At 43.6% G+C, this 21,167-nt stretch overlaps 1 protein-coding gene across 2 annotated transcripts in view; it reads right to left on the reverse strand.

The window, feature by feature from the left end:
• CROCC2 (ciliary rootlet coiled-coil, rootletin family member 2) overlaps window positions 1-21,167 on the reverse strand; it is a 95,988-nt gene that overhangs the window by 72,923 nt on the left and 1,898 nt on the right. Inside the window, exons 2-7 of one of the 2 annotated variants that reach the window (XM_048507049.1) lie at window positions 14,056-14,206; window positions 10,576-10,721; window positions 8,263-8,421; window positions 5,884-5,967; window positions 2,631-2,737; window positions 838-1,003 (exon numbers count right to left, since the gene is read on the reverse strand). In XM_048507049.1, the coding sequence (XP_048363006.1) occupies window positions 838-1,003; window positions 2,631-2,737; window positions 5,884-5,967; window positions 8,263-8,421; window positions 10,576-10,721; window positions 14,056-14,206 (813 nt within the window). The remainder of the gene's footprint in view (window positions 1-837; window positions 1,004-2,630; window positions 2,738-5,883; window positions 5,968-8,262; window positions 8,422-10,575; window positions 10,722-14,055; window positions 14,207-21,167) is intronic. The other variant, XM_048507050.1, reaches the window with a different exon arrangement.

Below are 21,167 nucleotides of genomic sequence, written 5' to 3' on the forward strand. Positions count from 1 at the left end.
TAGAAATTGTCTCCCTTTTTGTAACCCCAAATACAGAAACATGGAAAAGAAGTCCTACATGATTTCTGCCAGTTTCAATGTCACCAGGAAGACTGAGAGAGAACCAACTACATTGTTGTTTTAGTACCAGCAGCAGGACTCAGCGGGGGTGGGGATGGTGGAGAGCTTCTTTAGCTATACCTTTTTCAACATAAAGATGACAGGATATCTGAGAATTCATCCACCATTTCCAGGACAATATTTGTTCCGTTTGGGTCCCAGTGCCTTGGGGACAGAACTAGGTAGGCCAGTGGCGTAGCACCAACCGGGAATGTGTGTGTGACTTCCCAGGTGCGCACCAGTACAGAGGCATTCCAGGCTGGGTGGTGCTGTGACAGGGTCGCAGGGCATGCGCGTTTCCCCGGTGCAGTTTCCCCCCGCTCCGCCTCTGAGGTAAGCACCAGGACACAAAAAGAACATTGTAGAGAACAAAGACAGTCCAGGAAATTGTGGATGAATTCTCAAATCTCCTGTAATAATGAAAAAGGTATAGGGTTCAACGGCAATCAATTCACCATCTATCCCTCCTCATTTAGTTCTAAAAGATTTTTAAAAAATATGGAACTGATTTAGAAAAAGGGAAAGTGATGAAGCAGGGATAGCTGATGTTCATGGAATTCACTGGTCTTGGATTTCTGATCTTGTCAATGGCTCACTTTTCATGCTGTCTGAAATTGTCAAACTCCCACCCATGATCCCTTGCCTTTTCTTATGGAATACTCTGTGGTAGCAGGAGAATGAATAGTATGTTCTTAAAGCATGGTTTTGCAAGGTAGTTATGAAGTTAATAGGATTTACCTCCCTGCCCTTGTGCAACTGTGATTCTTTCTGTTCCATTTCACTCCTCAGTATTTGCATATCCATAGCTGCCTTCTCAAGCTCTCCTGCTAGTTTCTGATTTGAAGATTTCATCTGATCCAGCTGTTCCCGCAGTAGACTATTCATCTGGGAAAGGTTGGTACTCCTATGATAAAAGCAAACTATAGATAATATTTTCCTTCCTGACCATCACAGGGTAGATGAGTTCTATTGTATTACTGAATTCCTGCATTTCTCCATGCCCATTTAGCAAAACATTTCAGTAATGACCTAGATGGAACATTTTCTCCTACAGGGGACATTTGGAAAAGGAACTCATCCTCTTGGCATACACTACTTCCTCAACCCACCAACACTGCCAAATAGGTACAATCTTCTCCAAAAAGATTGTTTATGGAACAAAATAGATCCAAGGTTCTGAGGTCACTCTCAGTGGGCCTTGCATTGATCTGGCCAGCTCTACTGACATAATAGGCACAGTGCTGGGGGCTTCTGCCTGCATCATTCATTCCAAATCCTTGCTCTAAAGTCCAGGCTCCCAACGCATTGATGCTTTGCATGAGCCACAATTGCTAAAACATTCATACTTTATAACAGTGACTGCATTCAGCCATCATGAGCAAACTGAGTTTGTGAGAAGACAGAATCTGGTTTATTTTCAGGACTGCACACTCACTCCCCACCCCTGCTCTCACATGCACAGCCAAGATGAAGACTTCCTGCTTTAGGAATTTCTCAATCGAAAGGAAACTTGTTGTGATGTCTCACGTGGATGCTTTAACAAATTGGCAATTTCCCTTGATTCGTTAGTAAAAAACAATCTAAAATTTGTTAATTTGGCCCCATTTGGACATTATGCAAAGCAAGACTATAGTAAAGCCTTCTGAAATTAGGAATTCTTTAATCTTGCCTGCATGCTCAAGAAGAGGGACTGACTGAGCCCTAAAAGAAACCAGGCTTAGTCTCATCACTACCAAACCATTTATTCATGAATACAGTTAGCACAAGAACATTAATTGATTATACCTGCCAAGTTATTATTTATTATATTGGATTTCATAGACCGCCTCATCCCCAAAGGACTCTAGGCGGTTCACAGTACAGTAAGGACCAATAAATTACTTTAAAAACATCTAAAAACATTTAAAATTCAATACGCAGCAATAATAACAAACTAATAATAATAATAACAAACATATTTATTAATATTTCTATTCCTGCAAATCACTCCTGTGTCTTCTAGATTCAATCTTCTCTGAGGCTTAATCACACAAATGAGAGTGAGAACAAGTACCATGGCAATGTTTTGTTCCCAGATCCTTAAGTAACAGCTCTGACCAGAAGCACCATATTCAGTGTGTCTGGCACTCTAGCTGCACTCTCTCTTTGATTACTCGGATCTCACCTGAATGATCCACACCTTGGTAATTTACACTGTAACATGATTTAGAATGTTCAGCCATTTATTATCACTCATACTGTGACATTGATCTACCCTCCACTCTTTACAGAGAATTTGTTAAATAGAACAAATCTAGATGGGAACTGCCCTTGAAAAAAAAATCAAAAACAAGTTTGTATAAAATACAGTGGACAGCTTTCTAACCAATACAGGCTGCAAAGACAGTGCAATTCAGTCATGAAATCTACCTATTGAAGGAGCTTGTCTTGCCCCTTAAAGCGACTTATGACGTCACTGTTTAGAACCTAAAGAAATGCCTTCCCCATACAGCCCGTGGGCATTAATCACCCTAAGCAAACTGTTACCTCACCTCTGTTGCTCCTCCTCCAAGCGGACGAGGGAGCTCGCCAACTCTGTACTGCGGTCATGCTCAAAACGACGTAAGCGCAACTCTGTTGAGTCTAAACGTGTTTGGAGCTAAGGATGAGAAAAGAAGACAGGTCTCACCAATTCCAGAGACCAATTTGTGCACCTAGAGTTTGGATTTATACACAGCTCTTCTCAACCTTTTCCCTGCTTCTGTCCCAGTAGTTCCATGCAGATATTAAGCAGCATGACAAGAAGAAAATGAACCTTGTAGAACATCATGCCACAATTCTAATGGTATTTACTAGAAACAAGGAGCCATGCAAGATTGAAACCACTGGAGCATGGTGTCCCCAATTCCCATACTAGCCTCATGGTCCAGAAGGAAACAATGGTGTGTATTATCAAGAACTGCAGAGAGGTCCAACAAAATTAACAGGGATGTACTTCTACTGTCCCATTCCTGGTAAAGGTCAGCAACTGACTGAAAATTATTTTGATCCTTGAGATCTAAAGAGGCTTTTTTCAATATAGCCTGAACTATCATCTTCTTTAGGCCTCATTCTCTCTTTTTAACAAGCACTGGTCACCTCCAGGATCACCTTCTACAAATACTCTTTACATTTTGTTATAAATGATGAAGGGCAAAGATCAAGTGAGGGCGTGGTAGGCTACAACTCTCCAAGCAGCTTGCCAATATCCTTGAGTTTCAATAACAGACAAGAATCAAACAGAATGTGATCAAACTGACAGGGACTGAGATTTGACTACTGCAATTGCAAAGACAGTTTTATCTGCAAAAGGCCTCACAGGCTTGCTATTGTGAGTTACTGAATCTTTCAATGAAATAACCTCTGTGGATGACATTCAGAAGCCCTTCAGTATTCAGAACAGTTCAGCTGGATGGCTACCTGCAATGCAATTGTGGCCAAGCAGTAAAAACCCTTCATTTACATCACTACCACTGAGCAGGCATGATACTGTGCTTCCCCTCATGTTCCTCTGAGTTTAGCAGCAGCACCTGACTATCTGGCAGCAGAAGGCTGAGAGAGAGAGTCCAGAACAGTCAGTGGTTGTTTAGTATGACTTTCTCTTAACTGATACCCCCCCTCCCAATTACCATATCTCTCTCTGGCCAGAGCCACTGAAAGAGTGGCAGCCCTCTACCCTAAACCATTCAGCCACTGCCAGAAAGCTGCATAAAATACCAAGCCCTTGTTCTCAAGCTCCACAGATCTCTACAAAAATAAGCATGGGGCTGGAGTCAGGAAGTTAAGAGGGTATGGACTCTCTCAACACTCCCTCCATGGCCATTTGTCAGGCAGCTGTTTTCTCCCATTTCTCCAGTAACAACAAAGGTGAGTTAAAAGGCTCAGATGGAGAACTGCTTCATGACAGTTTATAGATAGTCTGGTGCCTGATTTCATATCCTTTCCTTTTTTGAATCCCAAGCAACAGATCACTCTAAGAAAGGGGCCAAAACTAGAGTAACTAGAACTTTACAGGGTGAAATGGCGAACAGCCTCTCCTTTCACGGTATAGGCAGTCTAAACACCGACTCATTCCGCACATGCAGAATAATGCACTTTCAAACTGCTTTCAATGCTCTTTGAAGCTGTGCGGAATGGCAAAATCCACTTGCAAACAGTTGTGAAAGTGGTTTGAAAACGCATTATTTTGCGTGTGTGGAAGGGGCCACCATTTCTAGGAAGGAAATGGAGATGGAACTCTAGAGCTGAAACTCTTCAAGCTAAAATGGCCAGAAGCCTCTCCTCTCCTCCCAAACCCAGGCAGCTGGTCTTTATACCTCCATCTAGAAAGGAAGTAGAAAATGAAGCTTCTGGAGCTCTGCAGACTAAGATGGTAAATAACTTCAAGCCAACCAAAGGACATGCTTGCCTGGCATAGCATGAGCCTGGACTCATATATAAGAATGGCAGGGAGTGCAATTAACAGTCAAATATCAGTCAGATAGTCAACAGACTTGCATAAGAGACTGAAACTGCAGTACTTATCTTACCCTTTACTTTTACCACAAGGATATAATGCCTTGGACTTCTGAGATTATCTGCACTGATATGACACAATATGTAAATACCCAGAAAGAGGGAGAATCAGCAACTGGGGAGATTGAAAGGTGGACCCCAACCTTAAGGAAGTTCAAGTAAGAGAACACCACTCACAAGACGGCAGAGCTTGACAGGAGACAGGTTAGTTGATTGCCTCATATAGAGAAAAAGGCAGAGATTTAGTGGTTGGTGGCCAGGAGCCGTGGCAGAATTACTAGTTCCCTTAAATTTCAGTAGGTCTTGGGATACGCAGACAACCACCCTGCCAGTTATCAGGGGGCTGCAATGACCTAGACATGAACATTAACTTGGTTTTCCTTGGCCTTAAATTTTAAATATATAAGAGTACTGACAATCCTGCCATCACAGGATGAGATGTTTCTTCCCAAAGTCCTACTCTGGCTCCCTTGATCTTGAATCCCTTTACTGAGATCCTATAGTTTTAGTCACTACCTTGAGCAGTCCTGGTAGATTAACAGTGGTACTGAATGGTAAAACTGTTTGTTTTCAGGTAAGCCCTGTGTGTGATCCATTATGGATATGGAATTAAACAACTATGATAATTGCCTTCAGATGACCACGTGTGCTTGGGATTCACATGTATATTACACTCCTGTGCAGGCTTCCCTCCAGGAACTACAATCCTGTCTCTAAACCTCAGGCAGACTGTAAATTGCACTCAAGTGCTTTACTTATCTTTCAGAGATAGTTTGTACCCTGCTGTGAAAAAGGCTCTGTGCTCAATAATGCTTTCATGAAATAAAGTGCTTGGCTGGATAGCTATGTGACCCATGTATTAGTAAAACACTGGACATCTCGAAAACCTAGGGAAGCCTCCTAAATGACATGAACTATACCAGGGGTAGGGAACCTGCGGCTCTCCAGATGTTCAGGAACTACAATTCCCATCAGCCCCTACCAGCATGGCCAACTGGCCATGCTGACAGAGGCTGATGGGAATTGTAGTTCCTGAACATCTGGAGAGCCGCAGGTTCCCTACCCCTGAACTATACAAAGGAGTATTTGTACCAGATATGCCATTAGGCTAGGCTGTCTGCCAAATTCTTGCTCCAATTAAATGTGCGTGGCATGATGGGATAGTGATATACAAATTGCCCATGATGTTAAGAGTCAACTTGCCACATGCTTCATGATTATCATTTGCAACATGAAAAAAGCCATACAGACCATTTGTTTCTGATGCTCGCACTCAGAAGTTTTCTCCAGCAGTTGCTGCTCTAGCTCCCCACATCTTTTCTTGTATTGCAGCATCTATACCAAGAAGGAGAAAGGTCAACAGATTCAGGCAGAGATAACTGAAAGAGAAAGCAAGAAAGAAGTTGATGAGGTGATCCCAGATTAAGTCTGATCTTTAGTCCTCCCAAGAACTAAAATCTAGGCCAACAGTACTTTCTCCGCTTATTTTAATGGGGTTTCAAACAATCCTTAAGAGAAGTATAAAAGCCTCCTTGGGTTACTACTAAGATATTGCATAGGATGGGGGTGATCACAGTGCAATAAAAATAAACCAAATAATTGGAACTGTACTTCCAAATCTAGAGTCACACTGGGGTGATACACATCATATTTATGTTGACAATCTATATCCTAACATCCACTCAATCCTATGCAAACTCCACATTACAGAACATGTTCGAGCCCACTTGTCTGAAACTCAAAGATTTTCAAGAAACACTTCACTAAGACTGAAACTGGTACCAACACCGAATAAACAATCTCCTAGAAACATTCCCCAATCCAAACCATTTGGCTCCAGAAAACGCAGCGTTCATTGGTGTAAAAACAAGAAGAAATAAGGAGGTGCCCATTCTCTGATGTGGAGATGCAGAATAATTTAGGCTATTCCATGTGCAGTCCCTCACTTCCTGTCCCCACATGCAGTTGCAGCCAGTTTGTCTTCTATTTTCTCATTATGGTGATATACCACAGTGGATATATGCCACAGTAACCTTCTTTGACACATTTCCTTATGCAAAGTGATGACAACAAGTGGTTGTCCTGGTTCTCTTCAGTTTGTTCTGATCAGTTTTGTGCATTGCAGTCACTAACTACTCATGAGCTCCCTGCCTGAATCCTACTTGTTAAGATGGGTGAACAACCGACATTTTAATTTATGGTGTGTTGGGCCAAGTCTACAGCCAGAACTACTGGGCAGCAGAAGCCATCATAAGTTAAAATCCATGACCATCTCAGAAGCCAGAGAGAAGGGAACTCCAAGCAACTGCTAAAACTGGAGTCTTTGGGATGGGTTGTACAAAAAATACCAATTGTTACAAGTGTTCGGGAAGAATGATAGCTTAGGAAACTAAAGTTGTCTTCCCTGTCTGAGAAAAACAGCTACAAGGGGTGAGGGAATGACCATATTAAAGTAACTGTCTGGAAGAAATGCATCTGATGCAGTCCTGCTACAAGCACTAATGACTGGAATCTAAGGTCCCTTCTGCACACACAAAATAATGCATTTTCAAACCACTTTCACAACTGTTTGCAAGTGGATTTTGCTATTCTGCACAACTTCAAAGAGCACTGAAAGCAGTTTGAAAGTGCATTATTCTGCATGTGCGGAATGAGCCTAAGGCACAGGAAAATCACAATCTTGGCTGATTAAGCAGAACCCAAGAGAAACTGTGGCTGTCAATGTGGTTAGGAATGAGAAACATCAGATGAAAGACCTGAAGATGGAAGGGTTCTCTAGGACCTTTAAAAAGAATGCAATATTTATTTATGATACTTATACCACACCTCATACAAGCATCTCTAGGTGGCTTACAAAGGCATCAGGTCCACCAGTCCTTTAAATAACCCAAAGTCTTTCCATTCCCTTCAAGAAGATTTGAAGAAATATAGATGGGAGGGATCTCTCATTAATGTAGCATTGTTTGCCAGGCAGTTTAAAACAATACAAATACAATACTAAACACAATACAAATGGCTATACTGGTTCCTGCACCTTTAATGGGAATTGTTGCAACCTGCTGATTGGTCTTGCTTTCTTCTTTCTTTTCACCCCCTCCCATTTCTCCCTGTGATTCTCCCCTCCATGTTTCAATCTGCAGTCTAATCAAAATAAAAAGCACATGACAGGTGTCACTGCATAATGCCTCTCTCACACCTATTATCACTTCACAGGACCATTAAGCATGAACTCCACCACCCCGCCCCCTACCCACAGACCAGTCTGTATCATAGTCAGGCCAATGGTACAACCCAACCTACCCTGAAAGGGCATGCAAAATTGTAACTTTTAGCCATGAAAAATAATTTGGACGACCCATCTGCTATTTTCAGGCAGCAATCTGTGCAGAACCAAAAATGATCAGCCACGTGCAGTCATTATTTGAACAGTGAAGCAGAAAAGGCTAGAGCCGTGAACAGGCTATATTTTACTAAATCCATGAAATATATCTGTTAAACCTCAGAACGTCTGTACAAAGTTTCACTGTTCAGCCCTCCTGAATCCTTTTGAAGACTTCCAGTTCAGGCTCCTCCTGAAGAAACCTCACTATTTTCCTGCGCGAGAAACCTGGCCAAGGTGCCACCACCCACCTTATTCTGCATCTTCTGCACTAGCTGTGCCTGGCGCTGCTGCCCATCCTGGTAGGCCTGCAGCTTGTGCCTGTACGCCTTCTCATCCTCTTTGAACTGCTGTCTCATCTGCAGGAAAAGTGTGCTTCCTTCATCCTCTCCTTGCCGTGCTTGTTCCAGCTACAAAAGCAAAGACCTTCTCCTATTCAGTTGTCAAAATAAGAACCAAGAGCCCACGGACCTGCTCTTGAAATGCAAGGCAAGGCCAACAAAGCAGGATAGAACCATGCAAGTGAACAAAATGAACTCCAAGGAAAGCTCCCAAAACAACTGACATCTGTCCATAAAATGGCCGATTTTTCACAGTCAAAATGCCCCATGGTAGATCCAGGGAGCGTGCCTGCCATGGCGCTTTTGGCCCCGCTGTTGACTCTTCACTGCTCCCCAGTTCTTCGTGGGATTCGAGGCAGGGTTGGCGCATTATGCCCCAAATGTTTCTTCATGAGCCCGGTGCTTCTCCATTTGCACTGCAAGCTCTTCCGCAATGTCTTCCATGCATGTGCGGACGACCTCCATTTCCCGTGTTCTGATTGCCTGAATCTCCCCCCCCCCCCGCATTTCCCCCACTCACTTTCACTATTTTAGCTTTAAATGACTCTAGCTTTATGACTTTAGCTTTAAATGACAAAACAGACACTGAGAATTGGCGCTCTCGCCCCCTCCGTCTAAAATCCTTGCATGTGCGACGGAATCGCCATCCTCCACACCCCCATCTAAAATCTAAATCTAAAATCCTTGCACGTGCAAGAGAATTGCTGCCCTCCCATTTGCAGCGCCTGCACACACCACTTTTCTGCCCAAGGTTTCTTCCTCTTTTCTAAAAACCAAGATTTCTTCCTTCATTTTTTTCACTGCAAGGGAGGGGGAGGGCGCAGATTCTCAGTGCCTGTCCTTCCCCTCCCCCCTTTTGCTGCCTCCCCACGCTCCCTGGAAGCCCTCTGGAGGTGGCTCAGTGGACTTAACATCCTGTGGACTTTGCTGTTAAACACTAAATCAAGAAGTCTCCCATTCATTCTGCTTCTGCACTCCCATTCAACTATAACACTACAGTAACATAAGCAGCTGGGAGTAGGGCACCAGTCCCAGGCCTATTGGAATGGCTTTTGGGAGGGCTTGATGCTGAGTCAGGCCTGGAACTTCGTGCTCATCATGAGGATTGGAGTAAAAGATTGTTTGGACTTGTAATTATTTATGCTTCTCTGGATGGGAATCACTGTTGGGCCAAGAATGTGCTGCATCCTTGTCCTCTCCAGGCAGCAACCCAAGCAAGTTTCCCCAGAGGAAGAAAGCAACAGAGTTAAGCACCATGACTGGCTGCAACTGCAGGCTCCAGAAAATAGAAGTGTGTGAAAACAGGAGCTAACATCCTCTCAGCTTGAGCATGCCTGAGGAGTTATCACAAAAAGCTGGTTGGGTTTTAAATGGAGCTGCCATGATCATTCTGTTTCTCAGCCTCTTCATATATTGTTTTATCCCCGGTCAGTAGAAAATGCAGGGATCATTTTGCCTGAATATCATTTCTTTGTTTTCTATTATTGGACACCCCCCCCCCCATATTTTCACCAAACAAGGTCAAACAGTTTACTAACAATGTATTGTTGAAGACTTTCATGGCCGGATTCAAATGGGTTTTCCGGGCTGTGTGGCAGTGATACACCTCTGAAGATGCCAGCCACAGATGCAGGCGAAATGTTAGGAACAAGATCCACCAGACTACGGCCACACAGCCTGGAAAACCCACTACAACCAGTTCATTAACAACCCATTAAGTTCCTTCTAGTCCTCACTGGTCCATTCCACACAGAACAAATAAGATGTCTGGGGGATGTCTTAAAAAGAGGAGACTTCTTAATTTCACTCCACAAACTAAGTGGAGTTTCACTCCACAAACCAAAATAAGATGTCCTGGGGACATCTTTAAAAAAGTAACCTCTCATTTGTTTTCCGGACAGCACAGGCATCAGAGGAGGAAAGAGGTATTTTTCAGCATGGAGGCAGGGAGAATCCCTTCAGCAGCGCACAAAATGTTGAGCGCAATAGGAGGGTGAAACTGACCAGAGTGCAAAACGATCGGGCAGGAAAAATAAGATGCCTTCTGAGTTCTGTATTCCGCATAGTCAGACAAGGGATGTCTTGCAGGTGGCTTAGGGAAAAAAGGTGCACTTTAAAGCATCCTCAAAATAGGATGGCTTGAGCAGAAATACAGCATTTTGATGACGTCTTTGGGGGGGGGGGGAGTTGTGTGGAGTTCTTCCCCAAGATGCCTGATCTTACCCTTTCATTAACAGCCTGGTATTTGCTAGCTAACTCATCTTTCTCAGCCCGGGTTTGTGACAGCAGGTCTTCAAGGCGTGAGAGCTCCTTCTGCAACAGGCGGTTTTCTTCTTGCACGTTCATTGGAAAGGTTTTTTCCAACACACCTGGAAACAGTGAGAAAGGGATAAGTTAGCTGAGTGAACCAACCCGAACTTAGGACTGACTTGTCCTTTGTACAAACCAGATACATGAATTATTCTTTTATCCTACCAGGTTTAAATACTACTGAATGTGACTCCAAAACATCAGTACTGGAAAAAACAAAATGGATGAACCAATGCTCTAGCCTGACTAAAAGCAAATACCGGCCACACTACACTAGTAAAACAGAAACACATTTGTATATGTGCAGAGGAACTTTCCCCTTCAAATAACTTCCAGGTTTGGATAAAAATTCTGCTGTCAACGTACATTTGTTTTGCAAGAACCTGTGTCCATTTCTGTGCTCCTCCCTTAAGCAAACCTTCTGCTTTTTATGACTTCCTAGACTTGGGTTGTTAACTATGTAGGCATCTTTCGAGATGTAGCAATACTTTTTTCTAACTTCAGGTATGATTTCTATCTGAGGCCCCTTCCGCACACGCAAAATAATGCATTTTCAAACCACTTTCACAACTGTTTGCAAGTGGATTTTGCTATTCCGCACAGCTTCAAAGAGCACTGAAAGCAGTTTGAAAGTGCATTATTCTGCATGTGCGGAATGAGCCTGAGCTTCAATTAATGTAGTTTTAAACAGTTTCCAGGCATCCTGGAGGAAACTGAATCTCTTAATTCTCCCTTTTAACTTCCTTCTGACCAGTCTCCTCATATTTTTTTTTTGCAAAGTCCCCCCTTCTGAAATCAAAAGTGATTGTTTTGGACTTTAGGGGCAACTTTCCATGTTACAAATATCCAACTTAATAGCACTTCACCGTTACCAGTCAGTGCAACCACATCAACATCTCACTCAGCAGGGCTTGAGAACTGGATTCTTCTGAAAGGAAACACGAAGGAAATGGAAGAGACCAGACCAGAAGCTGAAAGGTGAGCCTGAGCTCTCTACACTCAAGATGGGGACAGAGTTCTTTTTTGAATGAGGGATATTCTTTATTTGTGTTGTGAGTAAAGTGTTTTTATTAAAACTTTTAGTGTTTTAATCTGGAAAAGCAAAGTTTTCCTCGTTTTCAAAGAGATTGTGCCTTTAAACTATTCTGTAAAACAGAAATAACAGTGTTTGAAAAAAGTGCTTGCCCTTTTCTTCAGCAAGAGATATCCGTGCAAATGTTATATTATCTCACTCCATATGTTCCTAATGATAAAACAGATTAGTGGACGAAGTCCTGCCTCAAAATATGTTCAGCCAATTCATGTGTTTTCAAAGTTGTATGGGAAACTGCCCAGAGAGGGCCTTTTAATCAGAGGCATCATGATTCCCTATTATGAGGGAGAAAAAAATTATCGTCTACATTGGGACTGTGGGGTAAAAGGCCTAGGAGCATTTTCTAACTCTGTCCAGACATCATTAGTGCTGTTACAGGTTGTTTAAACTTGCTGGTCCTCATATATACAGGGAAGGCAAATCTCTTGTCTTCTCTATGACTTCAACATAAGTATCTCACATTCTCTACTTGACTATCACTTATTCTTTTTTATTTACTAATATTCATTTACTAATAAAATTTCACCATAACAATTTTTTTAAAAAGAGTATACAGAAAAAATACAATATGCACACTGTTGCTAGAGTGTTTCTTAAAAAAAAATAAAAACCACCATGTAACTATTAAAACATAGCAGAAGCAATAACCAGACAAGAGCTGGGCAGGGGAGAAGGCATCTGCATGTGGTCAAGGAGCAAGGAGCTAGCAAAGAACAGAGGAATGGACTTGACTAGATGGGCACCCAGGTTCTGACAGTAGGCAGGTTCACATGCCTTCCCGTCCCATAGCCCGCTGTCATGCCCGCCCCCCTGTTGCAACTGACAGCTCCTTTGAAGAAGCCCCTGCAGTAGCTGATAGCTCGCCTGAGAAAGGGTTAATGGAGCCTTGCAGAGAGAAGCCAGCTGAACCCACACAGTAGAGCCTGAACCCACACAGGCTTCTGGCTCAGAACTAATCAGCAGGGCTAAAGACAATGCTAGCAGCTCTGAGTCTCCAGATGCAAGCCTGAGGTGCAGATGAAGATTGGGACTGGCCTTAAAGGAGAGATGCAGATGCTGCTCAGCAAGACTACAGGCTAGGCCAGGGGTAGGGAACCTGCGGCTCTCCAGATGTTCAGGAACTACAATTCCCATCAGCCTCTGTCAGCATGGCCAATTGGCCATGCTGGTAGGGGCTGATGGGAATTGTAGTTCCTGAACATCTGGAGAGCTGCAGGTTCCCTACCCCTGGGCTAGGCATTACCCAAAGCCTTTGCAGGACAGTCACAGGCAAGTAGCTCTGAGGAATAAAAAGCCTTGGGCAGGAACTGCAATTGTGGTTGCAAAGTAGATTCTACCTGCTCTTATCTGCACATCACTGCTGTCTCCAGACCTGACTGACAATGGACCGGCTTCTGACCTAGATTCCTGGATTCTCCTGGTTGCTGTATGTATCCCTGGCAATTGACTCCTGGCCTAATTGACTTCTCTTTGGACTCTCCCACAGACTTGGTAACCTTGGACTTTATTCTTGGTTGAACTGTCAGCAGCCCAGCCCTGAGCCTCTTCAGTACTGTGTGTTGCTGTGGCAGCACACCTGTCTCGCCCAGTCATCACACCCACACTCACGAGCAGCGCTCTCCTGCGGGCAGGTGGTGGAGGATGTGGACAGTGCAAAAAGTTGGTGTCGGATGGATGGCGAGGCCTGGCCCGGCAAGTGTGGTGGAATTGCAGCAGTCTCTACCCCCTGGAGGCATTACCAGCACCACCTTGGCCTGGTCAAGACACCTGCTGCAGCCGCACAGCTCAGTAGAAGCCACTTCCTGTGCTGGCAGCCACCTCCCACGGCAGCCTGCATACCACTGCTGCAATGGTGCCTCTGATGGCCTGGCGTCCCAGGGGAATGTATGGGAAGAGGAGACCAACTAACCCTGACTGCTGCTGGCTGGGGAAGCAGACAGCACTGCAGCCTTGGACAGAGCACATTGGTAATGCACCTGGCCCAGCAGAGCTGAGCAACTGGGTATCAGGGCAGCGGCCCTCCTTTTTCCTCCAAAGGGGTGGCCAGGGTGTGCCCAGTCCTGTGGTGCCTGGGGCACAAGCCCTGGCTTGCCCCATTTTTGTTATACATCTGGTGAGAGCACCCAAAGTAGAGCTTTGTAAGATTACCAGAGTGGACAGATAGTTTGTATGGGAGAAGTCCTTAAGGTATGCTAGCCAAGTTGAATAGGACTTTAAAGGTCAATTCCAGCACCTTGAATGCGGCCTGGAAACAAAATGGAAGCCAATGTAGATGGGCCAAGACTGCAGTAATACAGTACCTTGAGATGATGGTTCAGACAAACTCTGTGTGATGATCTGTCGAATCCTGGCTGGGACAGTTGTGGGTACAGCCCCTTCTCCTTCGCTTTGCACAGTCAGTGTTTTGTCGTCCTTGCTAGCTCTGGGATGCAGCACTGTATCCTCCAGTTTCTAAAACACACCCAGAAATCACAGCTTGATTATAAGATGTGCTTTGCCATTGCTAATTACTGTCCAACAGTGATTTCTAGAGGATTTTGGACTCACTTAAATATGAAAAAGAAGAATTTGGATTTATACCCTGCTTTTCTCAACTATAAAGAATCTCAAAGCAGCTTACAAACTCCTTCCCGTCCTCTCCTCGCAACAGGCATCTTGTGAGGTAGGTGGAGCTGAGAGAGTTCTGTGAGAACTGAGACTAGCCCAAGGTCCAGATTAGAGTCCACCACTCCTAACCATAACACTACACTGTCAGACCAATTTTAAAGGTACACCTAAGCCCACCAAAATGTATGGGGTTGCAGCTACATAGGATAAGGCTTGTATAGGGTTATGCATAAAATAGCTGGCAGGGGCTGATGGGATTTGTAGTCCATGAACATCTGGAGAGCTGCAGGTTGCAGACCCCTGCACTAGTACATGGTAAAAAAATTCACTGAACCCAATAGCAAGTTCTAAAGCCAACCACAAAGCATATCTTCTCACGTCAGAATAGGATTATTATTTCTGCTATATTTGGTATCTTTGAGTGCAACGAAGATACCTTTTGATTTTTTTTCAGGCAAAGCCATGGGAAATCAAGGAGCACTAACTTCAGATCTTCTGAAGATGCCAGCCACAGATGCAGGCGAAACGTCAGGAGAAAATACTACTAGAACATGGCCATACAGCCCGGAAACCACACAACACTCAAGGAGCACTAACTAAATGGAAAATAAATCTTAGAATAATTTACCCCATTTTCATGTGTAAGACATTTTTTTTTCAAAAGCCATGACAAAACTATTATCACATGGAAAATTCTATACCATTGTGGTACAACAGAATCCTCACTATTGTCTTAAAGTAATCAATGATGTGAAGTAATCTGTTAATGGAACTCTAACACTGAAGCAGAATATTCAGTAGGAGTAGAATGGAACAGCTATTAACAAGTTTTCCCAGTAAGCTTCAGGGTAGACAAAAGAAGTGTAATTAACCTTTAAACAAACAATATAAATCAGGAATTCAGATCCTCTTTGCAAGGATTCCCTTTCCCACAGTCTGTTTTGGTATCCTCTGGACAGTATGTATATTGTTGATTTGGATTGCTAATGTCATTTTAAAGTAGATTTGCCAGTGAGAAAAACAAGGCCTACTGAGAAGAAGATCCAGCTTTCCCAGTTTTGGTCATCAGTCTTTAACAGTACTGATTGAATGTCCACCGTTCAATTAAACTTGTAGGAGGGTGAAATAATGGCTTTGTATCAGGGACTCATCACAATTCAGGCCTGCAAGTTTTCAATGCCAGGGCTGAACCCTGGAATTTACAACGTGAAAATAAATTGCACCTGAACAGGTTCATGATGGATTTCCCCCTGTTTATCATGCTTCTGCCCCAAGATCATGATTTTCCATAACATCAGAGAAGAATGATTGGCCAAAGTATGATTGGCCACAAAGTTTTCTTGTCATCGTCTACTAATCACCTGTGGCCAAACAAACTCTTCACTATTCTCCCAGACATTTGTAAATTTTGTTTTCGGGGCCTTCTGTCACTTGCTTACTTAATCTTTATTGGTGGGCTTTTAAAATCTATTTTAGTTCATGCTGACTCATGTTTGCTGTTTCAACTGCATTATACTGCTTTATGTCCCATGTCTACTGAGGCCCATAGAGGTTCTCGGTGGTGGTGGGACTCTTTCACTTTTAGAACCTCCCCATGCCACTGGCAGAGGCGTAGCTCCAGGGGAACGGTGGGGAGAACATGATGCACTGGGCACGCACCCCTGTGGGGGTGTGGCGGGGCGTTCCGGGGTGGGGGCGGTGGACGCACAGGTGCACTGGGTGCTTTTCCCGCTTGCTACACCTCTGGCCACTGGGAGGCCTCTTTGTGGGTGGCTGAGCATGGCTTCGGTGCCACAGCCAGGAGTCTTGCTCTTGGATGAGGCTGCCCACTTCCTTCACCTCTTGGGAAGAATTTGGTTTCCAAAATCCAGGTACACTCAGCACATTCCTCCACTTCTGCAGTCATTCCTGGGACATTTTGTAAAAAAATGTTAGATAACTTCCAAAGCTCCTGTTGGATTATGGTCTTCATCAATGGTTTTGTCCTAGAGATTTTGGCTTGTGTTTTTAAAAACTCTGTCCTATCTTGTAAGGTTAGATGAAGTTTGTTTTTAAGCTTATTATAACAGATAGGGTGTCCACATCCAGCGATAAAACTTGCAAAGGTGTCTGGCTTTGATCTTCTCTTGCTTGCGTTGCTAGGGATTTGATGCTTTTCACTGTTGCTTTCTCAGGCTTTTAGAGCAAGAGGCAGAAAATGAAAGATACATTATGCTGTTATAATATGGCACAGAATGACAAAGGAAAAAGTAGTTGGTTGTTGTGGGTTTTCCGGGCTGTGTGGCCATGGTCTGGGATGGTTCTCAACCTTCCTAATGCCGCAACCCTTTAATACAGTTCCTCATGCCGTGGTGACCCCCAACCCTAACATTTATCCATTTTACAGATGGAGAACACTGATGCAGAGTCTTAGGCGACCCCTGTGAAAGAGGTCGTGACCCACAGGTTGAGAACTGCTGGGAGATCTTGTTCCTAATGTTTTGCCTGCATCTGTGGCTGGCATATTCAGAGGGGAATCACAGAGAGAAGTCTGTTACACACTGTGTCCAGTGAGAAGGGAATGTTTAGTGGGGTATCTATTGTTCATGTCCCAGGGTGGGGAACCAATCAGTAAGTGTTTGGATGGAACTATTTTGAATTTTTTTCAGTGGTTGCCCTATTGGTTTCTAGGTTCAGTTGAAAGTGTCAGTTCTTACCATTAAAGCCCTATACAACCTAGGTCTATCTTCTCCATCTGATTCTGCACATAGGGGTGTAGTGTTATAAAATGGCACCTGGGTCTTGCCCAGGCGTGTGCCTCACCCAGCTGAACCTTGCCCTGAACTCCCCAGTTTGAGGCAGGAGAGCCATGAGTGAGGCTTGCTCCTCCCCCAATCTCCACGTGGAATTTGGGAGTGGGACCAGCCACCTCTGATCTTGACGTGGAGGCTGGGAGTGACAAGGGGCCTTCCGGGTTTCAAGCCTGCACCTGTGTTTTCGATGTTAACCCCATTTGACAAGTTATTTTTTAAATGGAGAGTAATTCCAGAAACAATTTGTAATATATAAATCATATGAAGTCTCTCACACTTAGAAAGAAACTAGATTGTTTACTGCCATGTTTTCTGCCACACTCTAGGCCTCTAGCAAAGGCTACATTCTCAGCAGTACGGATTCTGAGACACAGTAGTACAATTTCCATCTGCCACATAAGAAGCACGGAGCTCTGGTCAGAACAAAAAGATGACACCCCTAAGAGAAATGGGCAGATACATTCACGTTGCTCAAATATCTTTATTTAGGGTTTTGTAATGTGTAAATGGGAGGGAAGGTGGGATCTCGTCAGATCTTGGAAGCTAAGCAGGGTCAGTACCTGGACGAGAGACTTCCAAGGAAGACTCTGTAGAGGAAGGCAATGGCAAATCACCTCTGCTTCTCGTGTGCCTTGAAAGCCCTGCTGAAGTCACCACAAGGCAGCGACAACTTGACAGCACTTTGCACACACATAATGTATAAATGTTATTGTAAAAAAAATATTTTATTACTCAAAAGTGTTGTTTAGGCCTTGAAAAGTTGGTTTTGAAGTAATATTTTTATCCCACTGGAGAGCTTTGGAATGATTTCTGAAGAAGAACAAGAAAGATAAATGAGCAAGATGTTAGATTCATACAGGCTCCATGTCATTTGCATGGACAATCCGTGCTACTTTTCACTTTCAGTCTCATGTTGACTTTTTGACAGAGAGTTTCAACAGATGCTAGAGGAAGCTAATAAAACCTGTTCCCCGATCTCTCTGGGAATACCTATGGATAGACTAATTGCAGCCCAGTGGCGTAGAGCAATCACCTTAGCTAGGTGTAATGCCCTGCCTTCTTCCTTTAGCCTTGGACGCCACCTTGGAATCCCACATAAAGAAAGGAAATGCCCGTGTGGCATGGGCTCTGTGGAAACAGTATCTCATATGCTGTTGGATTGTCCCTTTTATGAGATAGGTAGGAAGAAGCACATAATCCTGCATGGAAGTGAAGGCATTACAGATAAACAGAAGGTTATATATCTTTAAGCATTTTAGCTTTGCGAGCTGTTGGAAGCGGTGGCTACATTTTTAAATGGTGTTATTTTAACTCGTCAGAAATTGTAAAGTTGTAAAGGCTGTTATTATCTTGCTAAGCTAATCTTAAACAATCTATATGCCATTAAAGGTATTCGAAATCGAATCGATTAACATGCAGTCTCATGTTTTCCATAGCATTCCCACAGAGGGCAAAAATCTTTCATTAAGACAAGTCCTAACAGTAGAAGGGTAAAAAATATTTTAAAGGAAATGTAATTTTATAAAGATATCACATCCCTTTAATAACTCAGCCATTCCATCTAAACTATTTAAACATCTCATCTTTTAAAAGAACAAATGCCCTATGCGAGCAAAAAAACTGCAAGACCTGCAAAAATTCCAGTCATGAAACTGTCATATTCAGGGCCACCAATCAGCAAAGGCATTGATTTAGAACACTTGATTTGGCTAATAAATTTCAGCCACAGCATGCAGGCTGTGAATAGGACCCATGGAGATACCTATTCCATATGCAGCTGATGATGTCAGCACAGTTGGAACAGCTGCAGAAAGAGCAAGATTGGTGAGGTATCTGCAAATCAGCTGACACTAGGCTTTCCGGCATTCTCATTTTTCTCACTTGTAAGCGCCTGTCTCTTATGTTTTGCTCCCTCTAGTGGTTTCTTATGTTTTGCTCCCTCTAGTGGTTGATTTGATATCACACAGGTTTATGTCCACCATATCTCTCTGCAGATTTAATCTGCAGGTTTTTATGCTAAATATGAACCTATGTGCAGTGGTGCAGCGCCAACAGGGTGGGGGGGGCGACGCCCTGGGTAGAGCCCCGGCAGGGACATGGTGGGGGCACCCCGGCAGGGGTGCAGGGTGTGTGAGTGCCCCGGGCGCAGTTTCCCCTCGCTCTGCCTCTGCCTGTGTGCCAACAATTAAACCATTAGAGGGTGCAAAACATGTGTGTAACCAAACCCCCCTTGTCCCCAAGAAAAAGGAACTTACAAGTGAGAATGTAGAAAAGTCCTGTGACAAAATTGGGAACAGTATTCAAGAAAGGATAGCAAAGAACTGTCCACCAATAAATGTAACACTTTGCAGAAGTACAAACTAATCTCCTGAGAGGTAACAAAACTACATTAAATGGACATTCCTCCTCTCAGGCAAGCAGGCCTAAGAACACATGAGATCATTTAAATACTACTAATTCAATTTTATTTCAAGCAACACCAAAATATGGATGTTTTCAGACAAGATGTTTAGAGCTCCAGTATTCATTTATTTGTGTAAAACGTTTATTGCCCTTCTCCCTAGAGGAACTCAAGGCAGCTTAAAATATAAATAAAACATTATAAAAACACAGTAGTCCCAAACAGAGCACACTGCAATAGTCCAGTCTAGAGGTATAACTAAGGCATGGATCACTGTACCTAGATCGGACTTACTGAGGAATAGATGCAGTTGACGCACCAGCTGGTGCTTAGCAAACACATTCTGAGTCACAGCAGCCACCTGGTTTTCCAAGGTGTCAAGCCACCCTCAAGCTGGAAACATGGATTTTCAAGTGGAGTGTTACCCCATCCAAGGCAGGGGAGATCTGAAGTCCCTTGGTCTGCTTTTATAATAATCCAGAGAACCTCTGTATTGACAGGGTTAAGTTTCAAATTCTCCACCCTCATCCATCCCATTACTGACTCCAATCACCATTTCCAAACATTAACAGCATCTGGTTCTGGTGGGTTTTCCGGGCTGTGTGGCTGTGGTCTCGTGGATTTTGTTCCTAACCCTGTGACATCCCAAAGATTAACAGCCACAGGACACAGCTTGAATCCTCCAACACTAGCTTTTGAGACCGATCTCCCCAGATAGGACTCAGACTACTGTGATATGAAGCCCTTTAGTACCAGTGCTGAGAAGCTGGTCAGTTAGATATTATGTTCGATAGTATCAATGGCTTCTGAGAGATCCACCAACACTAGCAAGGTCACATTCCCTGTCTAGTTCTCCATAGAGGTCATCAAGGTCATCAAACTTATCTCTGTTCCAAAGCCTGGCCTGAAGCCAGATTGAAAATGTGTGTTTATAAAACACAGCCTCTCCAGAAATGTACTTGAGTCAGCTAACCAATAATAAACCAAAACATGAAAACTAAAGCATTAAAACAACAATAAATCAACACCACCAAAGCACAATCAACTTTTTAAAAGCCCACCATTGGGTAAAATGTTCATTCACAGTACAAATGCCTCTGATCAACATGACTATAAACACTATTAGCATAGCTCATAAGCTACTGACAGCTTTGTCCTAAATTCTAAGGGGAAAGGATCTAGAATGGGGACTATGGCAGCATATCTCTGTTATGCTGGTATATCTGCAGATATAGTGGTGCTGATTCTGCACTGGTATAACTTCTACACCCGCATAGATCTGGGCAGCGTTGGGGGGCATGGTACAAGAAAAGCATGATGTCGTTATATTCTCAAGCACCCATGGTACTGATTCAAGCCTTGGCTCCTGTCAGTATTGTCTGTATTCAAGCCTTGACTCCTGTCAGTAAAAGGCATAGAGAAGGGGGTTGGTCCTTACAATAGCTTTTTTGGGCCTTGAAGGCAGAATCATGGGGGCAGACCTGACAGGAGACCTGACAGACCACTGAGCAACTTGATACCACGATTCATCCAGGTCCACGGCTGCTTGCTACAACAGCAGACACCCCAAAAATCCAGTGTGGTGTAGCAGTGAGAGTTTCAGATTAAGATC

The sequence above is a fragment of the Sphaerodactylus townsendi genome, linkage group LG08, assembly GCF_021028975.2.
Source record: "Sphaerodactylus townsendi isolate TG3544 linkage group LG08, MPM_Stown_v2.3, whole genome shotgun sequence".
NCBI lineage: Eukaryota > Metazoa > Chordata > Lepidosauria > Squamata > Sphaerodactylidae > Sphaerodactylus > Sphaerodactylus townsendi.